The 18130-nt window shown below is 43.5% G+C and overlaps 1 protein-coding gene across 1 annotated transcript in view; it reads right to left on the bottom strand.

Annotated features, from left to right (window-relative positions):
• The window catches only part of ASAP1 (ArfGAP with SH3 domain, ankyrin repeat and PH domain 1), a gene marked incomplete at its 5' end in the record, with an annotated part of 142742 nt that overhangs the window by 14232 nt on the left and 110380 nt on the right, over window positions 1-18130 (bottom strand). The window contains 3 exons of the mRNA XM_012645496.1: window positions 217-275; window positions 3081-3147; window positions 12870-13040. Of these exons, the coding sequence (XP_012500950.1) occupies window positions 217-275; window positions 3081-3147; window positions 12870-13040 (297 nt within the window). The remainder of the gene's footprint in view (window positions 1-216; window positions 276-3080; window positions 3148-12869; window positions 13041-18130) is intronic.

The raw sequence follows: 18130 nt of genomic DNA, 5'->3' as shown, positions 1-18130 counted from the left end.
ATTATTTTTTGGGGAAAAGTATGGTGTTTTGCTAATCCCCGAATTTGGGTTTATAGATACTTTTCTTCATTTAACAAATACTTATTGGGCATCTACTACATGCTAGGTGCTGCTCCAGGTATTTGGGATAGATCAATGAGGGACAAAGACCCCTATCCCCTTGGAGTGTGCAGTGATACTTTAATTACATGTGAATGTGAAAAGGAGAAATCTTACCTTTCTGAGGTAGTTTAGGAAGAACTCTCGGGCCAAGGGCAGTCTTTGCAGAACTGGTGCTGATTAATAAACAAGAATTATTTAGGATCTAGAAGTGCTAGAATATCAGTAGTGATATATTATTCAAGGAAATAAAAGGCATATACAGAATTATCTAAAACATCCACTCCAAATTTCTTTAATAAAACATTATAGTTTATTTGCCATATTTCAATTTGCTGGGCTGGGGAGGCACAGTGAAAGGGCGGAAAAAAAAAAAAAGGCCGTCTTAATGATAAAGCCAAACTCCTCCATTTCAAAGCTTTTTCCCGGAGGTAATAATGTTTACGAAGGCACTGGAGCGCTCTACGTCGTGACCTCAGTGCAGAACACAGACTTAACTCATCACACGAGGTCCCACAAAGCAGCTCTCACCATCCCCGGTGCCAGGTGGGGAGACTGAAGTGAGTGAGGGTCAGTGGCTGCCAGAAGGTCCGCGCTGGTCAGAGGTGGGAGTGGAAAGTCAGCCCTAGCCCTGCTCGCCTCCAGAGCCCTCACTTCCTCCACTCCAGCAAAGTAAATAGCTCGGTTCTCGGGCCTCCAGGCTTCCCCTGGCCTTTTCCCCCTTTTGGAGGACACAAAAATGAAGGAAAAATGCCCAACTCCCCGGAATAGAAGTCCATACCATGTTATCTGAATCATCAAATGTTAACCCGCCCCCAACCGAAATGCCAGTGCTATAGGTGGAGGCTACCAGATAGAAGCCACTGTTTTTCTTCAACAAGAGGCTACAGTGATTCTCAGAGGACGCCAAGAGGACTCCATGCCCGAAAGGCAGGAGCAGCCAAGTGCCTGAGCTGCATCTGCCACAAACCCCTTTTATTATCTCATTTCTCCCCTTCTGTCCTCTGATGTCCTAAGACTTGGCTTCTTTTTCTTATTTCTATCCTAACGGCATTTAAAATAAAAAGAAAAGTCAAACCAACCAACCAAAACAAACAAAAAAGAGTCAAAGACAGATTATGAAATGTATGTGTTTCCTTCTCAGTCCTGGCCCTCAAACACCTTGATCTTTTTTTTTTTTTTTTGAGACAGAGTCTCACTGTGTTGCCCGGGCTAGAGTGCCGTGGCATCATCCTAGCTCACAGCAACCTCAAACTCCTGGGCTCAAGCAATCCTACTGCCTCAGCCTCCCGAGTAGCTGGGACTACAGGCATGCGCCACCATGTCCGGCTAATTTTTTCTATATATTTTTAGTTGTCCAATTAATTTCTTTCTAATTTTAGTAAAGACAGGGTCTCGCTCTTGCTCAGGCTGGTTTCGAACTCCTGAGCTCAAACAATCCGCCTGCCTCGGCCTCCCAGAGAGCTAGGATTACAGGCGTGAGCCACCGCGTCTGGCCAAACACCTTGATCTTAACTGCTCTTTCTTCAGCTCACTTGAAATTCTTCCACCTCTGGGCAACTAGAGAATAATATTGTTGAGATAAAGCTGCTACTAAATGAGAAACAGCAAACATGAGACGGCTTTGCTTCTAACATTTTTGGAGTGTTTTTTTGGTGTGTCCTGCCTCAGCATCGTCTCAGGGAAGCACAGCCGCCCACGACTGGTGTGAGCATGATGGTCATTCCTGGCCACGTTACTAAGGCCAAGGTCTACGTTCAAACGTTTCTTATACAGAATCCCCTGTATCAACATTGCTTGTGCTTGGACCTGGGGCTCTTCCTACTGGAGGCGAATACGAGGCTGCTCCTGCTGGTGGTCGTGTGTGTGTGTGCACGGACGTGGGGGAGGGGACTGAAAACTCAATGAGTCACCAAATGGCTCTGGTTTATGATCAGCTTGATTTGGTTTAAAAACATTTTGTGAGTGCTTTCTGAGTGCCTGAAACTCTCCCCACTTGGGAAGATAACCACTGGAACTTTGGTTTTACAGGGTCCCTCAAAGCAGAAGTCAAGGAGGATGGAGTGAGGAATGGAAGGCAGGGCATGGGGTCAGGAAGTGGCACGGAGCATGAGGTCTGGGGAGCCAGCTCGGACATCTGCGTCCATCACTGAACCTTGCCAGGCCTTGGTTTCCCCATCTGTAAACTGAGGATAACAGTAATGGGGCCTATCTCACAGGGTTAAAAGATTAAGTAAGACAGCGGTATTAACATAAATGAGGTTTTGTTCTTTCATCTTTGAGAAACTCTGGAAAGCAACTCTCAATGTAGCAGCTGACTCTTTCTCCCTGAGGTTCGGGTCTGGAAGTGGTTCTTTGTGTCCTTTTCTCGGATGGCACCTCTAGAGAAAACCCTTTGGGGTAGGGCTGGATAAATACTGCCTGCAGAAGATCTCCCAAAGTATCCCATTTCAGCGAAAGGAGGGGAGAAAGGAACACTGCTTTCGGTTCAGCCTAAAAACAATCTTACAGAGAACTTGAAGGGAGTCACATTTTTATGTTTGAAAAATCTCTGGGCAATCAGATTTCCCTGAAGAGTATCTTTTCATTCTCAAGTCTGAAAAAGGATTTAAGAGGAAAAGTAACAAAAAATTACTTAATGAAAACATCAAAAATAAAAACTTATTCTGACAGGAATTTTATTAAAGACCATTGCATGACCCTGTGACCATCAGGGAAATGAGGTTAGCTCCCTGCTGTGAACTCGACGGAGAGCTGTGCTGCTCAGAAACACGGTCTGCAGACCTAGAACTGTCTGTGATGGCGCAGCAACGAGACGCACGTGACACCGAGAGTGGACATTCAGTTTCTCATCACGAGCAGCCCCAGGTGGCTGACTACACTCTGAGTGGCCCCGGGAAAGCTGGGAAAACCCATTTCTATAGTTCTGTCCATTGCATCTACGAGCCCAGTAGGAGAGAGGACGCGCTAAGATGGCTTACCTTGACTGCTGAGACAGTCCCTCAAACTTGTTTGCGGTCTTACTTGAAGATGGACCCACATCGTTACCTACAAAGGAAAACTGAATGTGAAAAGGTGCATACTGACTCCTCAGACAAGGAAATGCAATATGGGGATATATGAGTTTGGCACACAGACAGGCATCGCTCAGGTTCCAGAAAGGCTTTAAAAGACCCAAGCTAGAACAGTATGCGTTTCTGGCATTAACACAAAATAAAGTAAAATTAAGCACTGTTTTGGGCTCTGATTATGTTTAACTGCTAGTCAGTTAAACAGAGAGGTGAGCAACCTGCTCCCTTGAAAGGCCTCAAAGATCATAGGATGTTCCCAATGGCTCTAGATCTTGTCCTCAGTTTAACAGTAGGGAAAGGCATAAAATTTCAAGTTCACCATGCTAGGAGACTACCTCCTAGTATCCAGACTCAGAAGAAACACACAACTCACAAGTTGTGAGTATGTGGTGATAACTGGTCATCTGCTGGGCAAGGCCCTGAGTCACCTGATTCATCATTCATCATTAACATTTATTAAGCATCTACTATATGCAAGGCATAAATGCAGAGCAGGAGGCACAAAAGCAAATTGTCACTGCTCTCACAGAGTTTATGGTCTTGCCTGTGAGACTTACACGTAGGAACTATAATAATAGTGAGGAATGACACGAACATTGGTTGCTGTGAAATGAAGAGGAAACTGTCTGAGAGCTAACTGGTAAGAGGGGCAGGCAATGCTTTCTGAGGAGATCCCGGCACCTTAGAGGAGAAGAACTGCTAGTGGGGGAGTAGCAAAACCAGAGGCACACAGGTGGAGGTAAGTGTGCTTTGTCCAGGAGATGGTCCAAAAACTGGTTAGAATAAAAGTGGGCTCTTCTGTGACCCATTCTACTGTGGGAGGAGCATAGGGCAGTGCTGGGGCCCCAAGCTGCCAGGCACCCGGGAAGAATCCTCGAGAGCTGCAGGACGCACTGTCTCTGGGGCTCCAATTCATCTCCTTGTTCTCTCTTCCAATGACCGCTTTGGAAATTCCAAGTGTTCTCTTCCTTCAGCAGATCCTTTCTCCCCTGCCTAGACATCTATAATGCTGCCCAGGTGGTACTGGGAAGGGGCTGGGCCAGGTGGCTCAGAAACACGAGGGTAGATGAAGAGGACAGGGGTGAAAAAAGAACTGAACTAATCCTCACTACATATTAATGATATCTGCCCAACAGCACCAACAGTCGCCCACATGCTTTTATATCCACCCAGTCATCCTTCCTCACAAGATGAGACTGGCATCATTACTTCCTTTTTAAAGTAAATGAAGTGAGGCTAAGTGCATGAGTAGCTAGCTGCAGGCCCCATGGGTAGACGGTGTACCTAGGAGTCCTGACGACAAATCCATGTGCTCTTCATTACCCATTATGATGCCCCACCCAATAGTAACATTAATAAGCGCAACAACCATTTATTAAGCACTTATTATGAGCAAGGTATTGTGCTAAGTACTCGTAGTAATTATGAACATGAGATACATAATATAATCACCTTTCATTTTATATACGAAGAAACACAGAGAAGGAAAGTCAATTGTCCAAGGTCAAGTAGCTGCGTAAAGGGTCAGAGCTAGGACACAGTGCTGGCAGCCCTCGTCCAGGGTTTGTCCTCTGAACTCCCACACTCTATCCCTACCCAGTCCTACTGCACCTCCGGGAGGCTGAGGCTAGCAGAGCGCTAAGACTAGATCTCTTGGACAGAATGTTCTGTAACACTGATACAAGAAACAAGTTAAACCGGCATTACCGGAACCAAACACTTTCAAATTTAGTTCTGTTTCATTTTAATAAGATACTCCTAACCATCAATGTATTTCCATGAGCCTATAATTTAGTATTTGAGGACTTCTTTGGTAACTCTTACGAAATTCTCTGACCTGTTATTTCAAGGGAAGCATTTCTTTCTAGCACTGTGCTCAACGCTCAGTGTCCAGGGCTGGATATCAAATCTTACACTTTCAGAATTAAATGAGCCATAACAATAAAAATGTCAAAGAAAGTTCTGTGTTTGGGGAATAAACTGTTGCATCTGTTAATTCCCTTTCCAGGTAGAAAACATTCTGAACAAGGAATCATGAACCCAGTTTGCATGAGCTATGCATCAGTGAACTTGAGACCAAGAGGGCTGCAAAAGCCCCCTGGCTCTGCTGTGTTCATTCACAGATGAGTCATCGTGTCAGGGGCTGCTGCCTGATATCCACAGGCCCGAGTGTCCACAGTCCTCATTTAACCTTCCTCTCTGGCCACTCAAAGTCAGTCTCCATTCTCCAAAGACACTGTGTGTTTTCATGTGTCTGTAACTTTGCCCCTTCTGTGCGTTTCCCCTGCAATGCCCGACCCCCTCACTCTTTGAATTCCTATACAACCATCAAAGGACATTTCCAAATTCACTTTGTGAGAATTCTTCCCTAGCTGACCTGACCACCCCCTTGTGACCAACTTCTTGTGAGGAGTGCTTAAGGGTATAGACTGTGGAGCCAGACAAGCCTGGTTTTGAATTCCAGCTGTTTCACTGACCAGGGGGTGTGAGTTTGGATGACACTGCTTGTTCTGTTAAGTCTCAATTCCCTCATCTATAAAATGAGAATAACCACAGTAACCTGCTACACTAGATGGGTATGAGCATTACAAGAAATAAGCTATGGCGTGTGGGGCATAGTGTGGTCCCCAGGAAGCATGATATAAATGACATTATTATTATTCATAGCTCTTTGATGGAATGCAACAGAAATGATGCTGATTTACTAGTGGCACCTCAAAGATAGGGACTCTGTCTTCCACATCTTGGTAACCCCACTTTCTAGCACAATGTCTGGCACAAATCAGTCAGTGAGTCTCTGCTGAAAAAAGAAAGGACCAAGAGTACTGACTCATCAACTTTGCAGCCCACACACCTGGGTGGGTAGGCGTCCAGCTGACAAGAATCCTATCCCTCTCATAGCTAGGAAAAGACTACCTGCTGTGCCTGAGAAGAAAAATGTGGTTTAGAAAAACTTCTGAAAATAAGATAGTACTGAAAAGAGGAGAATGAGGAGCAAAAATATGGAAGCAGCTCAATCCTTTTTTCTTTCTCCGTGCAATTTAGAAAAAGGACCTTGATGTTAGGCACAGTGGCTTAAGACTATAATCCCAGCTACTCGGGAGGCTGAGGCAGGGGTACTACTTGAGGCCAGGAGTTCGAGACCAGCCTGGGCAACACAGTGAGACCCCATCTCTAAAAAAGTACAAAGAAAAAAGAAAAAGGACCTTGGTATATCATACAGACTTGAGTAAGAGAGAGCTGGAGACACATGTTGGGCAAGCAATGAAAGAAACTGTGGTCAAGACTCTTGGTCACTTTTTACAGCTTAGAAGCTGCAGCCAAGAGTCTGTGGAAAGAGGAGGACATTGGCTTAGTGAATAGTTTGGAGGCTCCAAGGGTCTTCTGGAATAGTGAACTAGTGTATGACCCCTGGAGTCGGAAATGAGTTTAAATCCAGTTTTGAAGTTCCTGGATTTGTGATCTTTTGCCAAGTCTTTTGACTTCTCTGTCCTTCATTTCATCATCAGTAAACTGGGGACAGTGCCAGTCCCTGTCTTACAGGATGACAGTGATAGCTAAATACGATAATGTATGAACAAGTGCATGGCACCTGGTACATGCAAACAATCTACAAATGGCAGTAGCCATTATGATGTCCAGCACTGTGTGCAAAATGGAGTTGGGGGCAAGAGAAGAAGCAGACATGAAAACATATTGGAGAATCCCAGAAAAAGAAAAAATAAAGAAATTTCTGTCCACAGGCTCTTTTATAAGCCAATGCTACTTCAAATAAGTAAATGTGTATGCCTTGGGTCAGACATTCCAAATGTTGAGCCTTTTTACCTAGAATTTCTGGCCTTGAAATATGAGAAGTGAATGAACTTGTGGTAGGATTTTTTCATCCATTATCTGCTCTGTATATTAAAAAAAAAAATACCTACACAATTTTAAGTCCCAGTGGTCAAAGGTAAATGTGATTCCCATAGGTAACTTAGCCAGGGACTGGCTGAACTTGGATCAGAACTTAGGCTTCTGGAACGTTCATTCTGTACACGTTATAGCTTCCCAACATGTGCACTGCAGACACTTCTTTAAATGCCAAAGGATGGAGATCCTAAGGGAAATTGCTCTCAGGTAGTAATTACAAGAATCTCAAGTGTGATGACAGGATTAATCTCATGGCCACCATGAACTAGATGACTAGTGATTATATATTTTTTTGCTCTTGCCTGTAAGACCCTTAGGGTCAAATCTTCCAGCCACTGTATGTGACGCTACGGCATGCATTTTGTGAAGAAATCACACTCCTGGACTCCATCTTACTTTGCTACTTTTATTCTTCCTTTGTTCTCATTTCCTTATTTAAATTGTCTTAAAATATGAGTTGATCTTTTATAAAGTAGGTTATTTAAAAAGGAGGAGGTTTAATGAAATGTCACCTCAAAAATCATAAAGTCCTCCCAAAATTCGAATCTACCCACAGGGCTATCTGTTTGTTATCAACAGCTTGCCTCAGAAGTCTCCTGAGACAGATGGCTGAATTCGTCACAGAAGCGGGACTTTGGTAACATGATGCTGGCGCTATTTTGGGCACTGTGGACATCATGGTTCTGGCAGGGAAAAAGTGGAGTGGCCCTGCCTGCCTGGGCAGAGCTGGAACCACACACCAGGGTGCCATGCTGCAGGTGGACGAGGCGGTAGCTGGGGAGCATGTGGGGCTCGCTGGGCTACTTGTGCTAAGTGGATCATCTTCTCCCCATGTCAGCACCATGGGTACAGAAACCACTGCTACGAGGAGGAACCACCAGCGGCTTACTCGCCTGCCTTTCAAGAGCACGGAGCATCAGGTGGAGAGTGTGAGGAGTGCTGGCTCTCGGCCACACAGGCTGGAGATGAGTTCTGGACCCCCACATACTGTTAGAAATGAGGCAAGTTACTTAACCTTTCTGCATCTGTGACCTTAAAGTCAAAGTAATAGCATTTTCTGCTCTGTAACTGTGGTTAAGAACTAGATAAGTTAATACATGCAAAGTGCTTAACACAGTGCCCAGCACTGTGTGAGGGCCCTTACACGTGTTAACCTTGTAAAATATCACACTCATAGATTTTTATCTGAAGATTCTAAATAATGAGGAATTGTCATTTTCTTTTTTTCTTATGAGCCATAAACCTGTATTGAGAATTCATAAAGGCATGAAATGGAATTTGAGAGGGGGGAAGACAGAGCCTTTGTAATGAAGGAAGTGTGGCCTTCTGTGAAGCAGATGCACTGAAAGTTGCAATTTCTGGCCCTCATTCTCACCGATGTCTCAACGTCAACTGCCTTGCTTATTTCCCCTGCCCAGTCCACTTCTGAAAGACCAGCATGGAGGATTGGGCAGGGCTAATAACTGGCAGAGAGAAAAGTGTGATTGTCAGTGGAGCCAGGACCTGTCAGGCATAGATAGTCTGCAAACAAGCTGAACGCCAGAGGTGCCCCTAAGACCAGAAACAGGAATGTGGTGGGAGAAGCTTCAGAACTTGACAGGTAGAAACTTGCTCCAGCGAAGGAAAGAAGCTGCTGTGCTGTAGGCAGGTCATGGGAGTGACGACAATGCTGCTCCGCGGCTGGCTAGTGAGACTGTCCGGTGTACCAGAGAAGTGGTGTGAACAGGTGGCCCACACACAGATTGGGGCTGAGGGGACACACACGCTGGCAGCAGGCCTCTAGTCTTGCCTACTTCACAAACTCGATTCTTTAGATCGAGGGGTTCACCCCAATTGCTTTCCTTACATTAAATAAAGATTAGAGAGTTGCTGACAATAACCACAATCTCCCCTGTGAATGTGAAGGAGGAAATCCTAGGCACAGCGGGAAGAGGAGGAATATGTCTGGCAGTTACACAACAGCTGGTATCTTCTCTGAAGACTAGAAACAAGGGCCAGGATAGGGGGTTGAAAACTTTTGGGGATGTTGGGATGGGGTGAATATATTTTGCATGTGGGTTGGATGTGAATCTTTAGGGGACAGAGGGCAAGCTGTGGTAGGCTGAAAAATGGCCAAAGATACCAAGTCCTAATCTCTGGAACTTGTAAATCGGACCTTATTAGGAAAAGGTCTTTGCAAATGTAATTAAGGATCTTGAGATGAGAAGATTAACACAGGAAATTCAGGTGTGCTCTAAATACAATTACATGTATCTCTGTAAGATCGAGGCAAAGCGGAGTTTTGAGCTCACAGAGAGAAGGCAGTGAGAGGCAAGATGACCATGGAGGCTGACACTGGAATTGTGCAGCCACAGTCCAAGGACATCTGAAGCCACCGGAAGCTGAGAGAGGCAAGGAGCAGATTCTTTCCATAGACCCTGTGGAAGGAGCAAAGCCCTGCTGGATTTTAGATTTCTAGCCTCTAGAACTGGGAGAATAAATTTCTATTGTTTTAAGACACCACATTTGCTGTATGTGTTGTAGTAGCCTAAGGAAACTGATACAGGTTTCTATCATCTAGCCATCCGGCAAAATGCTAGGCTGAGAACAATGGTAACAGTAGCTAACATTTACTGAGTGCTTTCTACGTTCTAGCTGTTCTTTATGTGTCTTTCTCGTTTAACCTTCATGATAACCCCATGTATAATACAGGTACTATTACTAGCCTCATATCATAGTTGGAGAAACTGAGGTGCTGAACCATCCAAAGGTACTTGCGGAAAGCCACAGGGCTACCACGTGGTAGAGACAGAATCGGAAACCAGTCAGTATGACACTGAGTCTGCATTAGAGCACTCTGCTCTGCTGAGAGAAACAGCACATGTCCCTCCTCATAAGGAGTCCCTGTACTGGTAACGACAGGCCAGGAAACAGAACCACTGTGATACCCTATGCCAGATGGACAAGGAGTTGGGCTGGGGGATGCGGGTCAGACTGGGGAAGGCCTTTTAGGCAGGTGCCAGGACAGCAGATCTTGAAAGATGACTAAGCATTAACACGAAGGAATAAAGGGAAGAATATTGTAGGTTGAGGGCATACTGTAAGTAAAGGCTTGGATCTGAGGGGAAAGAGTGGAATTTTGGGGAACTTGCTAGACCTCAATATGGCAGACATGTCCTGTTTGGAGGCAGCCAGGAGGCCTGGGGAGAGCTAAATGGCTGCTCCTCTACTGCCTCCTCCTGATCTGACAGTCCAAAGGCCCTGATCTTTAAGGGCTGAGGTGAGATGGAGGGTTAGGGGAACACAAGAGCACTGGAAAGATGCACCCATTCCCTGGGTGCATCCAGGGAAGCTGCAGGCATGAGAGAGCAATGTTACCTAGGATGCTGATCCCCTATGTGCATCACTGATGACCAGTCTGGCCCGTCTTTGGCTTCTGGGATACAATGTCAGCATGAGTCAGGGAGTATGAACCAAGCAGTGATCACACAACACAGACTACAAATACCAGGATCAGGGCAACTTTAACCTGCCTGAAGAGAAGTCCAGCTGCTTGTGTGTGCACCTTGGTAATTCCAGAGCTAACACTGGGGTTGTTTGTGAGTGACTACCAAAGTCTATGACACATAAAGAATTGTTACTTTTGTCAAGGATTGATTCTGATTTTTGTTCTTCAAGCCTGGTTGTAGGTGAGAGGCTCTCAGCTGGTGAGAAACTGGCAGGTGGCTCAGTGCCCACATCCCGGAAAGGCTCTAATGCTCCTAGCTCTTATAAATTGGTAACAACTTTGTTTCTTAGCGAAAAATGCTCCCTGGTCCATCAACACTGGGGGGAAAATGGCCACATGCTAGCCCTACTTGAATGAAGTAAAAGATATCTAAAAATATGATGACTTTCAAGTTAGAAAACAGAAGTGTGGTAAATTTATTTGTGGAATGTTTCAGTCTATATAACATGAATACAGGTACTTTACACAGAAGTAAACTTTACACAGAAATAAAACCAATTAAATAAGAGGATTAAAATTTAGAGGAAGTTGGAAAGAAGTTTAATTTGTTATTTGTGGCATGAAAGTCTGTATAGCAAATTTGTGACTTTCAATGGAATGTTATTTGGAGAAAGTCCTTTTTGTCAAAATAGGGGGATTTGGAAGGCCATGGAATGCAATCTCTGAAAATGTCAAGGACATCCTTAGTGTTTGTGTGCATTTGTGCCTGCACACCTTGATTGTTCTTGCCTGGCTTGTTCATCCTGGGAACTAGTTCGTTAACAGCAATCTTAAATGTCTCCTCCTCTGTAAACCTTCCCTGGCTTTCCCACAAAGTCTGACACTCAATTTTCCAGCATTTCCACAGTATTTAGGTAACATGTCTATTCTGACAGTAAAGACATGTACTGTAATTGTTTACCCACATGTGTCCTTCATTAGATCATGAGTACATGGATTGAGAAGGCCCAAGCAATGGTCTTAGTAAGTGCCCCAAATAAGCAAGCAGAGTCAGAGAATGAATGGCTTAACACACAGACATGTCCACAAACACACATGCGGGGCACCTGCACCAGAGGATGAACAGGTGTGCCAATCTGCAAGTGGATAGTATGGCTTTTCCCTAAAACTCAAACACTCACAACACTTGATATAGGCTTTTGAGGAGGCCTCCAAAAGCATTATGCTGAACACATAAGCACCATTAAAAATAAAAAAGAAGAAAATCACAATGAAACAATGGTGGGAGGAGGTGAGACACACAAATTAACACATTCATTCAGCAAAGCTTCTCTCTGCGCCCATCATGGACCAGGACTCTGCTGGGCAATGGGGTGACCCCTAAATTGCTAGCAGGCTAGTAGTAAAGATGGGAATTATGTCCCTTATAGACAGGAACCTGTCCTTTGCAGTCAATGTCACTGAAGTGATTAAACTAGCTGACTCTGGATAAGTTTATTCATATTTAAGTAATGACAATATTCACCACGTGCCAGGCACGATTCTAGTAAACACAGGTGAGAACTAGATGGACAAGGTCCCACTGTCATGGAGCTTACATTCTCGTGGGGCAGAGAGACATAAATCGAGTTATTTCTCAATTGTGACAAAGTGCTTGGGAGGAAATGGGCAGGGAGGAAGCTCCTTTAGAGAGGAGGGTCAGGGAGACAAACATGCAAGCGGAGAACTGAAGGATGAAAGGCAGCCAGCCTTTCACAGAGCATGACAGGGTTCCAGGGAGTGGAAGGGCCCTCAGGAGGCAGAGGATGGCGTATCTAAGAAGGCAAAGAAGGCCAGCGGCGAGCGCGGAGCCGCATGAAAGGGGCTGGGAGATAGGAGCGAGATCATGCAGGGCCCCCTAAGCCCTTGGTGAAAGGAATTTGCATTTATCTGAAGCTCAACAGGAAATCTTTATAGGGTGTTAAAGAGAACAGTGACGATGCTCTGATTTATATTTTATAAGAAAACCATTCTGGACATTGTGAGGAAAGTGGATTACTTTGCTTCCCTGAGCCTTTGTTTCTTCACCTATAAATGAGACTGACAATACCTACCTCCCGGAGCCGCTATTATGATTGCCATGTGATATAGGAAATGCTCAGCACCTTATTACTATTAATAGGTTTTAGTGGCCCTAGATATTTTTCAAAATGTTCCCTGGCCTTAAGAGCCAGGTATAATCATATTCATGTGTATCCAAGCCCTCATCCTGGAGGTGTGCATTTTGGTACACTTTCTGAAGGTGCTAACTGTCCCCTTCCCAGTGGAGCCCCACACACTGCCTGGCCCCAGGCAGTGATGGCCCTGACTTTAGGATAACTTACCCCAAGGAACTGCGCCTTTGTTTGGGGGCCCATGAGGTAGTGGGCTGGGAGGGTCGGATAGGGTTCTCTTGTGTCCGGGTGGTGGGGGAGGAGGCCTCTTCTTGGATAGGGTGGAGCTGCCACTAGAGGTCTGGGTGCTTAGAGGGAGTGTTGAAGGTGGGCCAGTTGGACCTAGAAAGGAAATTGAATGGGGGCAGGAAGGTTAATCCCTGTCTCACAGACACAAAACAGACAGTATGCAATCACTTCCACACATCAAAATGTGGTATGATACACGGAGACAAAAGCGAAAGGCTGGATATGGCTAAGTCCATCAATCCAATAACTCACAAACAGGGCTTTTAAAAATTGTTGTTAAAAAAATAAAATTACAACAAAGGAAAGAAGAGTGTGTGCTTTTAAGGAACAAAAGGCCAGTCAACAAAGACTACTACTGGGTCTGGATCATCATTTAGGTACAATGGGTAAAACACACACACACACACACTTTAAACCAATAACTGACTATAGTCGTCACAAAATCTACCGAAGAAGGAGGAACACAGCACTACCAGCAAAATCAATAGAAAAAGAGCAGACTATAGGCTAAACTTTCAATGGGACACAGGTTGAAACATGAAAGTATTCATAGAATACAATTTTTCTCTCTACAACTTTATTTTCAGTCACAGCAAACTGCCTGAAGATTTTCTCAAAAAATAAAAAAACTTTTCTAAATAATGAAGAACCTGATGTAACGTGTTTCCCTATAAAAAGGAAAATACCAGAATTCTTTTTTCCTCTACTTCTCATTGTTCTAGAAATCATAAACCACCCATTCATTATATTGGAGGCCTGAACAACAGTTACATAAGTTAGACATTGATTTCTATAGATTTAACAAAAAGACTCAACTTTCCCCAGAGGTAAATACAGAATAGCAGTAATGGTGTTATTGTAATATTCCACATAGACACAAAAAAATTCTACCATACCATTTGACTTTTGGGAACTGATGTCTTAAGAAAAACAACAGAGTTTGTTTTTAAAAGTTATTACAGGACTAGTGTTTATGTTCTTAGTTTCGTTTATTCAAAGTGATGCTGAAGTGGCTGGTATCTGTCAGGCACTATATGCTGGCACTTTGGCAAATACTTCTTTATTTAAGGTGTATGGTTTAACCATGTTCATAGACAACGGCTTCTGCAAACATTAAGAGAAGAAAGAAAAAAAGGAAAGAAACAAAAAAGCTAAGAACATTGCCACATCAAATGTTTAACACAGGATATAGTAGATACCTGATGATCCAGAAAGGCTCCAAAAGAGCTTTTTACATTCTGTGTATTAAAAGAAAAGCTTAATTACTGCTAGCCTTTTCCCTTGGTAAAGTAAGCTCTGATATATTGTTCCCATTATCAATTACCAGTACCAATATTGACTTAATTATTTCTCAAAGATGGTCTTGAAAATAAACACTGTTAATTTCAGTAAAATTATAATCTACTTTAGGATTAAATGGCCATAGCTATATAATTTGTTCTCTGCCCTACTGATGTGATACATGATGGACCCCTTATGTTTACCGCAAATCAACACTTAATCGTGGTGTCAGTCACTGCAGTTTCAGAAACTGTTTTATTTTTGTATCAGTAAGGTGACTGTTATGGCTTTGCATCTGTATAATGCCTTGTATTTTTCAAAATGTATTTGTGTATGCTATTCCTCTTGATTTTTTTCCTAGATTTACCTTCTTGAAAAAATTTTTAATTTTTATGGATACATAATAGTTGTACCTCTTGATCTTCATAACAACCCTGTGAGGTACATGGGTTGGGTATTATTGTCCCCATTTTATAGCCAAGAAAGTAGGGGCTTGGCCTGATCAAAGTCATGTGGCCATGAGGGGCAGAGCTGGGATAACACAGTTGTCCACAGCCAGCGAGGCGCTCGCCCCATCAAATGATGCTGCTGGTTCCCAAAAGCCAGGGCAGCTTTCCTGCTCTTGGCGCATGAGAAAAACAACAAACGCTCAATATCAGGAAGTGTAACTTTCCTCTTGGAAATAAATGGATAATAGATAATAGACAATGGTAAGATTCTTTAGCAATTGCATCTTTATCGCCATCTAGGGACTTTCTGATGCAGTACATCAGTCCAAAGAGTCATCCTGTACCACAAACCAAGCAAAATCCAGGCCCCCGAATCATCTCAAAGACAAAGGAATTAGTGTTTCACATGCCATTACATACCTTTCTTTCTGACTTCCTTCATATCACCGATTACAATCTCTGATTATTTATGTCGTTGTTTATTTATTTACTTGACTCTCCCACAAGACTGTAGCTTCTAATAAGGCCAGGCTTTTCTCTGGCTTGGTGTACAGTACATATTAATTGAATAAATGGATGAATACACCTCTGCTTCTATGTTTTTAAGACCAGTGATTCTTAAGAAGAATAATATATTTCACTTAGGGTGACTGATCAAAAACTGGGACAGGGGAAGATAGCACAGAGGGACAGTGTTAAGTCTGAAAAGGCGTAGTCAGTACTATAATTTCGTATTTGGAAAATAAACATACAGACCCACCTATTGCTTTGTAAAAGAATTTATAGAAAGAAAGGTGCCACAAAATCTTGGCTGGTAGGCCACGAGTTAAAAAAGGTTGAAAAACACTATATTAAACCCCAGAAAAGCAGACTTAAAATTTTTTAAGATTTAAAGAACTAGAAGACCATCAAAATCAGTAACCAGTCCCAAAGCACTAAAGGGGATCTTTTATGCAAATAAATCTGGGGCTGGGTGCAGTGGCTCACACCTGTAATCCCAGTACTTTGGCAGGCCAAGGTGAGAGGACTGCTTGAAGCCAGGAGTTTGAGACCAACCTGGGCAATATAGCAACACCCCATCTCTATCACAAAAAAAATTAGCTGGGCACAGTGGTGTGTGCTTGTAGTCCCGACTACTTGGGAGGTTGAGGTGGGGGGATCACTTGGGCCCAAGAGTTTGGGACTATGACTGTACCACTGGACTCCAGCCTGGGTGACAGAGTGAGACACTGTCTCTAAAAAACAAAATAAATCTGAATATTGGCTCAGTCAGGAAAAAACCAATACTAGTAGGACAAAGAAAGCTGAAACAAAACAAATTTAACACAAAAAGGAGTGGGGAGGCAAGATTAGTAAGTGGTGGACTCAGGAGGCTCACCATGGGGGTAGGACGGGAGGTTGCTTGGTGGGTACAATGTATGTTATTTCAGTGACTTATGCACTGAAAGCCCTGACTTCCCCACAGTGCAAAATATCAGTGTAGCAAAACTGCACTTGTACCCCACGAATACATACAAATAAAAAATAAATGGAAAAAAATGACCTGGAAAATCATTTACCTACACCTACATATATATGTATATGTGTGTATGTATACATATATACACATACACGCACACACACATTTTAAAAAAAAATTCCTAAAATCACAATCAGCATGTATTCAGATGTTCTCCTCTACTTCCTGCATTTTCTAGAGTCACCATTTATAATTATGTACTTGACCGAAAACTTAGGAGTCGGGAATTTTATACACATACATATATACATACATTTATTTATTTATTTTTGAGACAGAGTCTTGCTCTGTTGTCCAGGCTAGAGTGCTGTGGCATCACCCTAGCTCACAGCAACCTCAAACTCTTGCTCTCAAGTGACCCTCCTGCCTCAGCCTCCCAAGTAGCTGGGACTATAGGCATGTTCCACCATGCCTGACTAATTTTTTCTATTTTTTTTAGTAGAAACGGGGTCTTGCTCTTGCTCAGGCTGGTCTTGAACTCCTGACCTCAAACAATCCTTCCATCTCAGACTTCCAGAGTGCTAGGATTACAGGTGTGAGCCACTGCACCCGGCCAATACACATTATTTAGAACTTATCTTGTAAAACATTATTGGCATCATTATTACCAATTTTAAGGGTGAAAAGATCCAAGGCTCAGAGAGTTTACGAACTTGGCTAATCATAGTAGATGAATGGCTAAGTCCCGGCAGAGCCCCACTCTGCCTGACTCAAGGCCAGGCTCTCAGCCTTGACAACAGCCTGCTTCTCTTCAACTAAATGGCATCACATCCTCTCTGTCTAGAACATTCAGAGACATAACTGAGTTCCCTCTTCACCTGTACATCTTCTTTTTTCCCCCCTTTTATTTTCAGTTAACAACGTAATTATACATATTTATGGGATGCAGAGTGACATCTGAATACATGTACACAATGTGCGATGATCAAAGCAGGGCAGTTAGCACATCCATTACCTCAGTAGTCCCCAACCTTTTTGGCACCAGGGACTGGTTTCATGGAAGACAATTATTCCATGGATTGGTGGGGGCCGGGGGGTGGAGGGGGAGATAGCGGAGCTTAGGCGGTGGGGAGCGGCTATAAATAAAGATGAAACTTCACTTGCTTGCCCATTGCTCACCTCCTGCTGTGCAGCCCCCGGTTCCTAAGTTTCATGGAAGACAATTTTTCTACGGACCAGGGGTGGGGCGTGGGGGGAGGCAGAGCTCAGGCGGTGTTGTGTGGCCCAGTTCCTAAAAGGCCACAGACCAGTACTGGGCCTACAGTGCTATTGAAAGCTAGAATTTATCCTTCCCATCTACTATCTGTAACTTTGTATCTGTTACCCAACTTCTCCCTATCCCCACTTCCCATCCTCTAATGACCTTTATTCTGCTCTTTCCTTCTATGTGAATAGTAACATAGTATTTATCTTTCTGTGCCTGACTTACTTCATTCAACATAATATCCTCCAGCCTCATCCACGTTGCTGTGATAGGATTCCATTCTTTCTACAGCGGAATAGTATTCCATATACTCCACATTTTCTTTATCCACTCATCTGCTGATAGACATTTAGGCTGATTCCATATTTTTGCTATTGTGAACAGAGCTGCAGTAAACACGGAGGTGCAGGTTTTGCTTTGACATACTGATTTTCTTTCCTGTGGAGAAATAACCCACTAGTGGCATTGCTAGGTTGTATAGTAGATCCACTTTTAGTTTTCTGAGAAAACTCCATACTGTTTTCCATAGTGGCTATACTAATTCACATTCCTACCAACAGTGTATAAGAGTTCCCTTTTCCTTGTACCTTCACCAGCATCTGTTATTTCTTGTCTTTTTGATGACAGCCATTCTAACTGGGGTAAGATGATATCACACTGTGGTTTTGATCTGCATTTTCCTGATGATCAGTGATATTGAACATGTTTTCATTTACTTGTTGGCCATTTT

This window comes from Propithecus coquereli, unplaced genomic scaffold (assembly GCF_000956105.1).
Source record: "Propithecus coquereli isolate 6110/MARCELLA unplaced genomic scaffold, Pcoq_1.0 Scaffold234, whole genome shotgun sequence".
In the NCBI taxonomy this organism is placed as follows: domain Eukaryota; kingdom Metazoa; phylum Chordata; class Mammalia; order Primates; family Indriidae; genus Propithecus; species Propithecus coquereli.
The sequence above is the reverse complement of the archived record's forward strand: the minus strand, read 5'-3'. Positions and strand labels throughout refer to the sequence as shown.